General features: G+C 43.2%; 1 protein-coding gene across 1 annotated transcript; it reads right to left on the bottom strand.

Annotated features, from left to right (window-relative positions):
* Window positions 1-2,656: 2,656 nt before the first annotated feature.
* LOC310699258 (vomeronasal type-2 receptor 26-like) lies at window positions 2,657-10,424 on the bottom strand (the record flags this gene model as incomplete). The annotated part of the gene is made up of 4 exons (XM_083486882.1): window positions 2,657-3,671; window positions 5,788-5,914; window positions 6,759-6,983; window positions 10,278-10,424. 4 exons carry the CDS (start codon window positions 10,422-10,424, stop codon window positions 2,767-2,769), a joined length of 1,404 nt encoding a protein of 467 aa, XP_083343008.1. The 3' UTR covers window positions 2,657-2,766.
* Between the last annotated feature and the right edge of the window lie 3,932 nt (window positions 10,425-14,356).

The raw sequence follows: 14,356 nt of genomic DNA, 5'->3' as shown, positions 1-14,356 counted from the left end.
TCGCGCATGCGCAGAACCACTAAATCACACTTTGCACATGCGCAGAAGTGCCAAATTTCAACCCACGTGTGCACAGACACGCTGCTGCGGGTTGCAGATGCTGCAAGTTGCGAATGTGCATCCTGCATGGATCATGTTCGCATCCTGAGCGTTCACTGTATTTGGAATGCAACTGCAAAAGAGACACACAATGCTCTCAAGCGGTGCCTAAAGTATGACATAAAAGGAAGTGGGGTGATTTCAAAGAGTAAGTGGGGGAAAGAAATGGGATACACTTTGTTTTTGTTTAGTCATTTAGTCGTGCCCGACTCTCCATGACCCCATGGACCAGAGCACGCCAGGCACTCCTGTCTTCCACTGCCTCCCACAGTTTGGTCAAACTCATGCTGGTAGCTTCGAGAACACTGTCCAACCATCTCGTCCTCTGTCGTTCCCTTCTCCTTGTGCCCTCCATCTTTCCCAACATCAGTATCTTTTCAAGGGAGTTATCATGAGGTAGCCAAAGTATTGGAGCCTCAGCTTCATGATTTGTCCTTCCAGTGAGAACTCAGGGCTGATTTCCTTCAGAATGGATAGGTTTGATCTTCTTGCAGTCCATGGGACTCTCAAGAGTCTCCTCCAGCACCATAAATCAAAAGCATCAATTCTTCGGCGATCAGCCTCCTTATGGTCTAGCTCTCACTTCCATACATCACTACTGCAATTTGCTGTATGTGAGGCTGCCTTTGAAGATGGTTCAGAAATGGATGCTGGTGCCAAATGGATGCTGGTGCAAAAATTTGCTATATGTGAGGCTGCCTTTGAAGATGGTTCAGAAATGGATGCTGATGCAAAATTCAATTGCCAGGTGTCAGAAGTCCAGGTCCCAGCTTGATAACAAAGTAAGCATAGGTAATTAAAAAGGAGGATTTATTGCAAAAACAGACAGATAGCTCTGGACGGCTCTAACAAAGCCGCCGACAATATCACTCAACATGACCCTTCTGAAGACTCCTTCCGGTTCCTATAGAAGATATCGAACCTTCGCTCCTTATGTCTCTTGTTTTGTTTCCTGTCAAACAGCTCTCCCATTCACCAACTCTTCGGACTTATTGGATCAGCTCCAAGCTCTTCCTGTTCTGCAAGACTGTCTCTGTTTCTGTATGTACCTGTTTGAGCTTCCTGAAAGCTTTGGCTGTGTTCCATCCCGCTCTCAGTTGTTCCCTTGGCAACCAGCCATCCAAGGTCAGAGGGAGTCGATGCTGGCAGCTCTGGCCTATGCTCAGCTTGTGTCAAATCTAAACCTCTCTGTTCCTGCCCATATTCTGCAGCTGGCTGTAAAGTTCCACTTGGAGCTAGCTCATTCCTGACACCAAGTTGTTGACTTGGGTAAGGCAGTCTGAACACTGCACTAGCTATCAATTAGTTTCCAGGTTCAATTCAAATGCCAGTTTTGACCTATTAAAGCCTTATGTAGCTCAGGACCCCACTACCTCAAGTACCACCTTTGCTTGCATGAACCACTCCAGACCCTGCAAATCAGGGCCCAGCATGTGCCCCTCCATAGGATGTTTGGAGGGTGGCAACCCCAAAACCAGTGGTGGCCCCCTGCTTGTGAAATGCTCTCCTTGTGGATGGTCTGGCACCATCCTAGACATCATACAGTGACGTTTCTCTTTGCTCAGACTTTTGGCCCTTAATTTGAAGGGTTGTATTGTGGCCTCTTTGAGTAAGGCAAGCTCTGTAAGTCCTGCCATTGTCTCTACAGTTGTGTTTTTAGCTTTTTATTTTGCTTTTAATGGGTCACTCTGTGAGAAAAGCTACTAACAACAACAACAATTTATTAAATTTATTGGTCACTTTTTTGCCACAGCAACTCGAAGCAACATACAACATTGTGAGCAAAAATAAAATACAATCTCCCTTGATTTCAAATGGGCTCACAGTCCCTTAAGAGGCTCTCTAGTCAGTCAGAGAAGAAGGAAAAGAAAACCGGAGTTTTGCAACCAAGCATATCTGAAAGCCTTGATCATTTGTTGATCTGCTGCAAAAGAGATTTCTCACCTCAAAAAAGAAGAACCCCAATCACATGTGTGTCAAAGATTTTGAACGCTTGGTCGGTGTCCAAAGGGCCACCCATATAATTGTCACAGAAATGTCACTGAAATGGGTTGTACAGGTAAATCATGACATGTGCAGAAAAATATGATTCAGGAATATTTACAAGGCTGTCAGTTGCAAAGGTTGGCAATGTAAGCTGAATTGTCTTTTCTGAGTTGCCCAAACACTCTTTTGACATGTTGGGCAATCCCAGTACCCAAATCTATCAACCAAGACTCAAGTCATTCATACAAATATATGTTCCTTTTGACAAATCTATTTGGGTAGTTATCGGTGCTTAACAGCTAAGCCACAGCCTTCAGTCTTCAGGAGATGTTTCCCATGATGTGCCTGGAAAAGGTTTCAGAGGTCAACTAGAGACTAATATGTTTCTGTTTTATTAACATTGTATTGTAATAAAGTCACATTTTAATGAGAAACATATGTTTTCCATTGAAATAATGAAAGTAAATGAAAGTATCCCTGCTGCATGTTTGACATTATACACAGAATACCCCTAGAAAGAACAGTAGACCATTCTCAGGGGAAATTGCTCTCAGGAAAAATGGCTGTGTCATACTAAGGTTTTTTATGTGTTTAAAACACCCCCACACCCCAAATATCTGAATTCATTGGCTCCTCATGTGCACCTCTGAAATGGGACTGGGGCCTACATTTTAGACAACCCTAATTTTTCCTTTTCATCATTAGGTGCTCCTTTGTATTCAGATAAGGCCGAAGAACAATGATGTGGCATTTGGGAAGGAAGATACAACCCAGTAACCCAGCACTGGAAACCAAGATGGAGAAGATCTGCACAGCCACCATGTATTTCCCCTTGGTGCTAAGGTAAGTTGGCACAAAGGAGACCCAAACACTGCAAAACACCAGCATGCTGAAGGTGATAAACTTGGCTTCATTGAAACCCCCAGGAAGCTTCCTGGCGAGGAAAGCAACCGTAAAAGAGATGGCAGCCAGAAGGCCCATGTAGCCAAGGGCAGAGTAAAACATAGCGATGGACCCTTCATTGCATTGCAATATTATCTGTCTGACCTGCGAATCCATGTCCAGTTCTGGGAATGGAGGAGAGATTCCGATCCAAGCAATGCAGATGCCAAACTGAATGCTGCAACAGAAGAGGACAATGGAGTTTGCCAAATTTTTTCCCACCCACTTCCGGATGCTGTTCCCTGGCTTCGTGGCCATGAATGCCAAAACCACAGTTATAGTTTTTGCCAGCACAGACGAGACGGCAACTGAGAAGATGATGCTGAAGGCAGTTTGACGGAGAAGGCAGGTGACCTTTTGAGGCTGGCCGATGAATAGAAAGGAGGACAAAAAGGAAAGCAGGAGAGAAACAAGGAGGATGTAAGTGAGAGTTTGGTTGTTGGCTTTGACTAGTGGAGTGTCTTGGTTTTTAATGAAGATTCCCAAAACAGAACCTGTGGTTAGGCACAAAATTAGGGCAAAGAAAACCAAGGTAAACCCCAGAGGCTCTTCATAGGAGAGGAAGACTGTAGTCTTGAGGATACATTGATGTTTGTCATCGTTTGAGTATTGATCTTCTCGACACTGATGACAATGGTCTTCATCTGAAAGGAATTAATAATTTAAGTACATCGAATGTCAATAGTTTTCATTATTAACAAGAATCTCCCTACATAAATGAGGCCGCTTGATTTGCTTTTGTGTAGTTTTACTCAACATTCTGCCTTTTACTTTACATCCTGCGCAACATCTCAAACAAATCTAGAATGGCGGTAGGCTACTGGAGCCTGTCAGATCTATAGAATGGGGAGCATACCGTATTTTTCGCACCATAGGACGCACTTTTTCCCCTCCAAAAATGAAGGGGAAATGTGTGTGCGTCCTATGGTGCGAATGCAGGCTTTCACTGAAGCCTGGAGAGTGAGAGGGGTCGGTGCGCACCAGGCTTTGCACACCTCTCCAGGCTTTGCACACCTCTCCCGCTGCCAGCTGCCAGCATGCCGAAGCCTGCGCGCACTGAGATCAGCGCGCCCAGGCTTCGCGGACCTCTCCGCAAGCAGCGGGAGCGCTCCCGCTGCTTGCGGAGACTTGCCTGCATGCCGAAGCCTGCGCGCGCTGAGATCAGCGCGCCCAGGCTTCGCGTACCTCTCCGCAAGCAGCGGGAGCGCTCCCGCTGCTTGCGGAGAGCTGCCTGTTTGGGGGCTGGGGTCGGGGAAAGCTCGAGCTTCCCCCGCCCCTGCCCCGCGCCTGGGGGAAAATAATTTTTTCCCCTTTATTTCCCCCCCCCAAAAAAATGGGTGCGCCCTATGGTCCGGTGCGCCCTATGGTGCGAAAAATACGGTAGCTGAACACCAGGAGAAATAGTTATTCATCAGGTAATGAGTTGATGTTGAGCTACATAAGGCCACAATTAGTGCTTTGAATGAATTGGTTCAGCTGAACTAGTTCAAAAATATCTGAATAATACAGTTGCCATAGTTGTGGGTGAATTAATGACACATTAAATTCATTCCAGGCTAGAACTTTGAACAATTTATAGTTCATCCTCGTGTTCAACCCCCCGCTATCCCCAGACTCTTAGCTTTCATTACATTTAGCTTTCATTAAAAGAAAGAAGTGAATTGGAAATCCCTTTAACAGTTTCCTGGCTGATACAAATTAAACAGGGTAAGCCATCTTGGTTGTGAGTCCTGGAGGACCTGCTCCCCACCTTTCAGACCTTTTCCCACCTGGCCTGAAAGGATAGGGCCCTAACTGACTCCAGCTACAAATGTTGAGGCTGCTGAAGAGGCCAGAGGCAATCTTGGCTGTGAGTCATGGAAGACCTGCTTTTTGTGAGCTAAACAAATTCTCTTGACTGAACGTGAAGTGAACCAGCTCGTTTTTTTGGGGGGGGGTTAACTTGAACTGAAACCAGTTCCTTTTTAAAATGAACTTCCAAAGCACTGGTCAAGAAATGTGGTGCAGCGATGTCTAAATTGGAGCAGGAACAACTGGGGGGACTAAAAAGAATTCTTCAGACAATGGTCTGGAACGCCCAGCGCACTGATGTGTTTTACTGAAATAATGAAAAATGGTACTAGAAGTCAGCATTTTAATACCATTGTAACAACTCAGAACGAAGCATGATTGGACAGAAAAAGAACTGTGGCTGTGGCAAAATGGCCAAGATGTATTTTTGTGCCATTGAAAGACTGCAGCCATAAAATCTGAAAACTGTTCTAAGACTATGCACTGGATTCAACTGAAGTCCTGATTCAGGACATGGCAATGGGGGGCTTGAGATAAATTGGGTTGAGACAGCCACTGATATGGCCCATCCAGAGCAACCCAGGGCCTGAGTGTTAAAGGAGTTGTAGGGATGGACAACCCTATTATGGTCAATAGCCTTCACAGACCACATGCTGTTTAGTGGCTTGAATGGGTGAATGTGGTGCAGCAGAGGCTTTCTGAGAGTACCTAGCAGGGGAACAAGCTATAACTTCAGTCTCTTTGGGGCTACATTGCATTAGGCAAATTATTGCCTTGGAACTGATTCTCAAGAACTGAAGATTAAAAATGTAAAGGTGTTGTGAAAAATCAGCACCTTGGTGTTCTGGATCTCTGTTTTGCAAATCGTCCTGATTGTGCCAGAATTCTTTTCTGGCCTAGCTTGACTACTTTCATTTTGAACCTCCTCCTCAGTCTCCCAGGGTCTGCTGTTCCTACAAAATCATTTACCTGCCTTGGTAGAAATGGTTCCTTCCACACAAGGGTCACAATTATAGCAGCAAATTGGTTGTCCTTCGGGCACCACTTTGCTGGATCCGGGTTGGCAGCTTTCTGTACAGGCAGAACGAGGCCTTGTCTGAAGGGCACCAAGAAAACAAATAGGGTTTGAGGAGTTTCTGCTTTATCTGTGGCTACTAAACCCTTCTATCGTGATAGAAACCCAAACAAAATATATTATAACATAAGAGCATGTGACACAATTCATTCTGAGTTTTTAAGGTGCTGCAAAGTACTTGTTAAAAATGATCAGCATAGCATCTTATTCCAAGATTATTATGTCCAAATAACAAATGAGAGGTTAAGGCTGATGTCAGGAGTCCAGGTTCCGGGCTTGATAACACAGTAAGCGTAGGTAATTAAAAAGGAGGATTTATTGCAAAAGCAAACAGATAGCTCCAGATGGTTCTAACAAAGCTGCCAACATTATCACTCAAGATGACCCTTCTGAAGACTCCTTCCAGTTCCTACAGAAGATATTGAACTTTTGCACCTTACTTGTTTTGCTTCCTGTCTAGCAGCCCTCCCATTCACCGACTCTTCAGACATTGGATCAGCTCCAACTGCTTCCGGTTCCGCAATACTGTCTCTGTGTCTGTTCACACCTGTTTGGGTTTCCTGAGTGCTTTGGCTGTGTTCCAGCCCACTCTCAGTTGTTCCCTTGGCAACCGGCATTCCAATGTCCAGGGGATTCGGCACAGGCCACTGTTCCTCCTGGGTCAAATCTAAACCTCTCTGTTCTGCAGCCGGCTGTAAAGTTCCACTAGGAACTGGCTCATTCCTGACAGCTGAGATGAGCTGATTTGTTCATTGTTCATTTGAACTGGAGATCTCCAGGATCACTGCTCACTTCCTTAACTACAATTATATCAATTTGGGGGTGCTTTTTGTTTTGTTTTGGTTTACAAAGGATATATTCCCACCTGATTAAACCAGTTGGGCCACACTATGGCCTCCTCGTGAATAATCAACTGTACACCTGAGGAAGCTTGGGTCTCCAGCTTGCCAACTTTCACCCGTGAAACAGTATTGTTAGGAAACACAACCACATTCACAATATCATAGCTGGCTACCAGCTCATCTTCATCAAAATATATTTCATCCATGGTAGTGCTGTTAAAGCGGACAGTTCTCAGGAAACGGTGAAGCTGAAATGAGAGGCAGGGAGAGAAGGCCAACATTTGCGAAATGGGTAAAACAATTAAGATCCCATTCCTCTTTTCATTTCCAGTCTCCAACTGTTCTATTTCCCCATCCCCTGCCCTAGAATTGATGTGATATGGCTGTAGCCTCCACTTGAATGTTGAAGTCACCCAGAATTATCAGCCAGGATTCCTTCAGAACCATGCTGAAAACCGCGTCAGAGATCAAATATCGCAACTGGAGAGAGACCTGTTGGAATGTAATGTAAAAGTGCTGTCTAAAATGTATAAAATATTATTGGAATGGGAGACAAAGGATGAGCAAGAAAAATCCTCAATGATGCACTGGGCAATAGATATCGGTCATAATATAGATATGGAAGCATGGGAATGATTGTGGAATATGGATATAAAATTTACAGCATGTTATGGTTGAAGAGAAAATTATATGAAAATGATATGTCATTGGTATCTAACACCAAGTAAACTGGTAAAAATGTATAAATCTAAATCAAACAAGTGTTGGAAATGTAGAGAGAAAGAAGGTTCTTTTTATCATATGTGGTGGTCTTGTAGTAAGGTTAAAGCTTACTGGGAAATGATATACAATGAATTGAAAAGGATGTTCAAAATAACTTTGGTAAAAAAAACCCAGAAGCTTTTCTTTTGGGAATTATAGGGACAGTGCTACCTAAATTGTATAGAAATTTATTTATGTATGCTACTACAGCAGCAAGAATGTTACTTGCCCCAGACTGGAAAGAAGCAGAAGTCCCAGCAAAGGAAGAATGGATACAAAAACTTACGGAATATGCAGAAATAGTGAAACTTACTGGAAGAATAAGAAATTAAGATAACTTTTTATAAAAGAATGGAAATGGTTTATTGAATATTTGCAGATAAATTGCAAACAGATAAAAACATTAGCAGGATTATTGTAATAACCTGCAGTTTCTTAAGAGTATATATTTAAAGTAGATAATTAAATGAGCAAATTAAATGAATTTGGATATGCAGAAGTTGTTAAAAAATAAATTTAAGGAACTACAGGAAGAGGGCGAAGGAAGTCAAACTTTGAAATGTTAAAGTGATTGTAAAACTAATGAAATGCATAAACCTAAAGAGTATAAATAAAAACTTGGAGGGAAAAGGAAAAGCAAAGAAAAAGAAAACCGTGTCAGAGAAGCTTTTGGGCAGATGAGTGGGTGGTACACCAACAGTGGCCCTGACCTGTCTCTCAGACCCAGCAGTAGATGCAGGCCCTCTACGTCTGCTCCAAGGCAAAGAGAGGTTTCCTGGTGAGGGAGAACAAATTCCTGTGAACCATGGCAAGCTTTCTTCTCCACCCAGGTAGTCATGTAGTTGCACCAACCCAAGTCTCAGTAATGCACCCCAGCTTGGTGCCCTCACCCATAACTGAATAATGAATGAGCACAAATGAGTACGTTTCTGAGCACAATTCAAAGTGCTGACCTTTAAAGACCTAAACGGCCTCTGCCCAGTATACCTGAAGGAGTGTCTCCACCCTCATCGTTCAGCCCGGACACTGATGTCCAGTGCCGTGGGCCTTCTGGCGAGAAGCAAGGTTACAGGGAACCAGACAGAGGGCCTTCTCGGTAGTGGCGCCTGCCCTGTGGAATGCCCACCCATCAGATGTCAAAGAGATAAACAACTACCAGACTTTTAGAAGACATCTGAAGGCAGCCCTGTTTAGGGAAGCTTTTAATGTTTAACAGACTATTGTATTTTAATATTTTGTTGGAAGCTGCCCAGAGTGGCTGGGGAAACCCAGCCAGATGGGTGGGGTATAAATAAATTATTATTATTATTATTATTATTATTATGAGCAACTTGGCATTCAGCAACAGCAACACCATGCTGTTGGACACAGGCGATGAGCGCACAACAGCACCATGGGGTCGCAGAGAGTCAGATTTGGCACACTGTTTTCCCCTTCCTGCTTTTACCTTCACAGCAGCCCTATGGAGTAGGTTAGGCTGAGCATTGGTGGCTCAGCGACTAACTGCAGAAATAGACTGGAAAGAGAAGCTGCTGAATTGCAACTCATTACCAAACTTAAAACCATGGAGAGACCTGGTTTGAACAAAGACATTGGATTCTTATCTCATTATACATGACTAAGCCATTCTTCACCTTCTCACCCCTTATTGTAAGACCTGTAAGACCTATTACAGTCGTGAAGAGTCGTCAACAGGCTCATCTCAGCTATCTGCCAATCTCCCATTCCCACCACCCTTCTGTGTAATACCCCTCCCCACCTTCTCACTATATAGAAGGATCTGGCAACTTCTGTTTCAGTGTATCTGAAGAAGTGTGCATGCACACGAAAGCTCATACCAAGAACTAACTTAGTTGGTCTTTAAGGTGCTACTGGAAGGAATTTTTTTATTTTAACTGCACGCAGTTAGGGCAGTGCTTTGCTTCTAACCAAAAAAGGTGCCGGTACTGCATACCCTTGAGTACCCCCAAGGAAAAAAGCACTGATTTAGGGTATTTTCAGCTTGTTTATATATATATATAGGGTAGAAAATGTTTGTTTTTTGTTATTTTACTGTAAAATATGAGGAGACAATGGGCTGAGATGCTTAAAGCAAGGGGAAAGCTGCTTTCATGTGTTTGTACATGTTTATTTATCTCTACACAATAATAATAATAATAATACCACCTTTATTGTTATTGTACAACCTGTGTACAATGAAATTAAACTAGCCTCCCCCCCCAAAAAAACACTCATGTTTATTTTTCTCTACACAACCTATGAATACTGCATTCTAGAGATGTATATTGCTTTTCTGTCCAGGAGCTCAGGGATGTGCCCATTGCCTTCCCTGCTTTTTCTTTCTTTCTCCACAGCAACCTTGTGAGGTAGATGGAACTAAGTTATTATATGTACATAAGCAAGAGTTTTTGCCTGCCTTTCAACACTTTAAACAGCCGTGTCTTCTCCCAAAGAATCCCATGAACTGTAGTTTGTGAAGGAGAGTTGTTAGGAGACCTCTATTCCTCTCACAGAGCTACAATTCCCAGACTGTTTTAACAATCTATCCCTCTGCAAATTGTAGCCTTGTGAGGCGAATAGGGGTCTTCTAACAAACCTCAGCACCCCTAAAAAAACCTACAGTTCCCATGATTCATTGAGGGAAGCCATGACTGTTAAAGTGGTACAGGAGTGTGTACCACACACACAAATGGCCCAAGTGAAAGAAAATGGTGTGTGACGACAACAGACATGTTCTTCCTATTTCAGTTGTGATTTCAGTGAATCTCTCCCACTCTTACCTGCCATGGCTCTACACTCAGAAGGCCCGGTATACCTTCTTTTGCAGTCATCATGTGGTGAGATACAGGTGTGATCAGAGCATGTAAGGCATGTGCCACGACATAGACAGCATTATAAATATTGTAGCTCTCAGCGGACATAGCCATCCCACCCTTGGGGAGGTTTCCCCTTCGCATGCACCTTTCCCAAGTTTTCCTTGACCATCTGTGGTGGGTATGAGAGCACTCAAATATGTCTGGCCAAACACTCTCAAGGAAAACCCAATCTTCAGTCAAGAAAAGTTTCTGGGATTTTATCCTTTTGTCCGTTTGAAAGACAAATGACAAAGCGCCATGGAAGAAAGTCATGTCCCAGTATGAGAAAGATGTGGTTAAGGTGAAGCCCCACAGTGCTGTGGAAATCCAGACTTTCCCTACAGGAGCATTGCTTTGTCTTTCAACTTCCTTCAGCCCGTGTGGCATCAGAAGCATTGATTCGGAATCGCCGTAATAAATGATCACGTTGGCTTTCCTCTGAGTCAGATGTGCTACGCAACTTAAAAGTAAGTCTTTTGGAACATTCATTTCAACAGAAAATATCCGTGGGATTGCATATGTGAAGGCTACACAAATAGGACTCCTAGAAACCTCAGCCTTCATGGTTTTCACAAACTGATCTCCGCCATCATTGTCTGGAGCAATGAGACCGATCCACGTCCACCTGAAATGTAGCAGCAATTTCACTATCCCCTTGAACTGTGGAGCTTCCTTGGGGTTCATCCAGTAGGAAGAGGGAAAATGAATTTCATCACTCAGAATATTATTGACAAAACCGTAAATCAGCTAGTAAGGAAAGGAAAGAATGTTTAGTGTTGGAAATAACATTGCTAGTCAACAATGCCTTCTACTTAACAGCACAACCTCACACATGTCTGTCTACTCAGATGTAAAGTCCCACTGAGTTCAATCGGACTGATTCCCAGGAAAGTGGGTATAGGATTGTTGATGTTTCTTTCCTATCAATATACAATTGGTTCCCTTACAGAACTGCCTCTACAGACAGTTTAGAGTACAACTGTATGAACTTTTCCAAACCAACCAAAGTTTGCTGCATTTTCCACTTAAATATTGTTTTTATTTTCCGCAATTGGCCTTCATTTTACAATGGTGATAGAAATCAGTAATTTTCTAAACTTTTATTGGATTTGGACATTTTATCATCCTGACACAATTTTTCTGTGCATATGACCCAAACCAAGAACTCAGTGGTGCTTGCTTGCTTCTGACTGGCTATATTCATGTTCTTATTTTATTTATTTCCTGTTCTTCAAGATAATATTCCAGGGAATGTTTAAATGATTTAAAATACAAGATTAAAAATGGTTTAAAACAAGTCCAAAACATTGTCAGATAACACAATATCTTTCCAGCCATCTGAAATACAAGCTCCAGATTTTAGTTAGAAATGCAACCCACTTTGCAAAGAAATAAACCACAGAGCCTTGGGCTTGCCGATCAGAAGGCCGGCGGTTTGAATCCCCATGATGGGGTGAGCTCCTGTTGCTCGGTCCCTGCTCCTGCCAACCTAGCAGTTCGAAAGCACGCAGTGCAAGTAGATAAGTAAACCCCACTTTCAATCACAAGAGTTAAGGCATTTGGTCTGGGATTTGTTCTGCCCAGCCCATGTTGTTCTCCCTACCTGAGGGACCTCGTAAATGTTTAGCATGGTTGCCATCTGAAAAAAGGTTTCAAAGTCCCCTCCTTGAATAACAGCCAGGAGCTTCCCTTGCCTTCCGCACCTGAAATTAGGGATCATCCAATGTTTAGTCGTCAACAGGTCTATGGTGGCTTCAGAGGCTGTCCTGGCACTGAAACAATTTTCATAGATCCTGTAGCCAAGTGTGATGTTAGGTAAGAGCTTGGGATTCTCATTAATCTCATTAATGGCAAACAAGATGGCCAGGATGTGTTCATAATTCCTTTCCAGTATCCTGGAATGAAAAGGAAATTGAGCATATACCATCTACCTGTTGCATCTGGCTGACGTTTCGTTTCCTAAATTTTATTTTTTGCAAACTTTGGAGTTCCCTCAAGTCTGACGCTACTTCCCTTTTTGTGAGAATGGTGACATTTCAACTACATAAGAATTAACACTCAGAGAATGAGTTCCTTATGATGTAAAATTGCATATTACAGTACAAATAAGGTGGATCTGCTCCCCACTCAGAATTGGATTTTTTATATAACTTAAGGAAAAGAACATATTGAGTTACTCACACCAACAATTGTGTGAAACAGCATCTCTCATATCTCACCAAAGTGGGGACAGTATTTTGCCAAGAATAAGTTTGGAAAACCCAGGTTTGTGTCCGGATATTGTGAGGAGACACTTGAGAGTCCCGTAGACTGCAAGAAGATCAAACCTCTCCATTCTTAAGGAAATCAGCCCTGAGTGCTCACTGGAAGGACAGATCCTGAAGCTGAGGCTCCAATACTTTGGCCACCTCACGAGAAGAGAAGACTCCCTAGAAAAGACCCTGATGTTGGGAAAGATTGAGGGCACAAGGAGAAGGGAATGACAGAGGATGGGATGGTTGGACAGTGTTCTCGAAGCTACTAAGATGAGTTTGACCAAACTGTGGGAGGCAGTGGAAGACAGGAGTGTCTGGCACGCTCTGGTCCATGGGGTCACGAAGAGTCGGACACGACTAAATGACTAAACAACAACAACATTGTGAGCACTGGAGCGTATTTCCTTCATCTCTCCATATGAATCCTCCACTTCTCCATTCACCTTTCATATCACTTTTCAAAACCAATTTGCTTAAGAATCTGCTGCTGATTCTGAATACAAACTGTAGCAGAGAAGATTGGAATTGACTGGAAACAATTTAAAGCTAACAGCAAGTAACACTTACGGGATGAAGTCATGGACAGGGTCAGACTTGAAGTCATGGGTTGGATACAGAGCTGTCCTCACAGGTATAACTCCAGCAATGAAGTAATCTCCTGGACTCTGATAATTATTTGGAGGTGTTCGTAGGGATGAGAGGTCTACATTTTCAGACTTTACTACCCCAAAAAACCAGTGAAGCGATATTAGCAGCAGGATCATTTTAGGCACAAACAAACAAGGGGCACCTTCCTTCACTTGGCTTTATGGTATATCCAGAAAGTGCACTGCCAGAGAGATCTGTTGGGGGGAAATACAACAGCCTTGCAAGCCCCATTTTGTGTCTGACTTCATAGAGGAGGAACTTGGCCTCTATGATTGCCTCTAAAGAAGAGGAAATCAAACATCTAACTGGTAGACCAGCTCTGATGGTCAGAACTCCAACCCTCATCCTTATTAGCTCAGTATATTTGTATTGATGTTCCTCTCTTTCCATGTTTGGTGCAAAAAATGATCAGTGATTTTCAGTTCCAATATTATTATTACTATTATTACTGATTTTAAAAGGGACCTCTAAAAAATAAAACCCTATGGGATGTTGGTCCCAGGAACACAAATTAATCACCATGATATTAATAATTGCAGGGGACATAAGAACACCTCTTTGTTGCATATGCACAGGAGAATACATGTTTGCAAACGTTTATGCCACACTTACCCCTGGGACAACTGAAAGGACAGTGAACTTGGATTAAAGTTTAGTGGAACTGTAGGAAATTTGTGACCCTACAGGTGTTGCTGGCCTGCAACTCCCATCATCCTTGACTGTTGGGGGCTGATGGCCATTGGGAGTATAACAATATATGGAAGGTCAGTTTCGTCACCACTAGCTTAGTGGGGGAGACTTCCCAGAGAGTCAGGAACATGATTTTTATGTATGTTTCTGCATTGCCTGGAGAGACCAAAGGGAACTTGGCTGGAGAGTTAGCTCATCTACTCTTCTGCTCCTGCCAACTGGGTCATCCCCTCATTTCTACACGCTTCTCCAGCACTTAACACAGCTGTTGCTGTTTGCCCTGCATTTGGTTGTGATTGTAGAGCAATGCTTAATTGTCCTCAAGATGTTTCCAAGGGAGAGGGATTGGAAGAAAATGTGAGCAACTTGCTCCTGCCATCTTGGCTACCAAACTGAAGGAGCATCTCCACC

Source organism: Podarcis liolepis, assembly GCF_965112155.1.
Source record: "Podarcis liolepis genome assembly, chromosome: 2".
In the NCBI taxonomy this organism is placed as follows: domain Eukaryota; kingdom Metazoa; phylum Chordata; class Lepidosauria; order Squamata; family Lacertidae; genus Podarcis; species Podarcis liolepis.
Note: the sequence above shows the minus strand (reverse complement) of the source record. Positions and strands in the feature narration are given on the sequence as shown.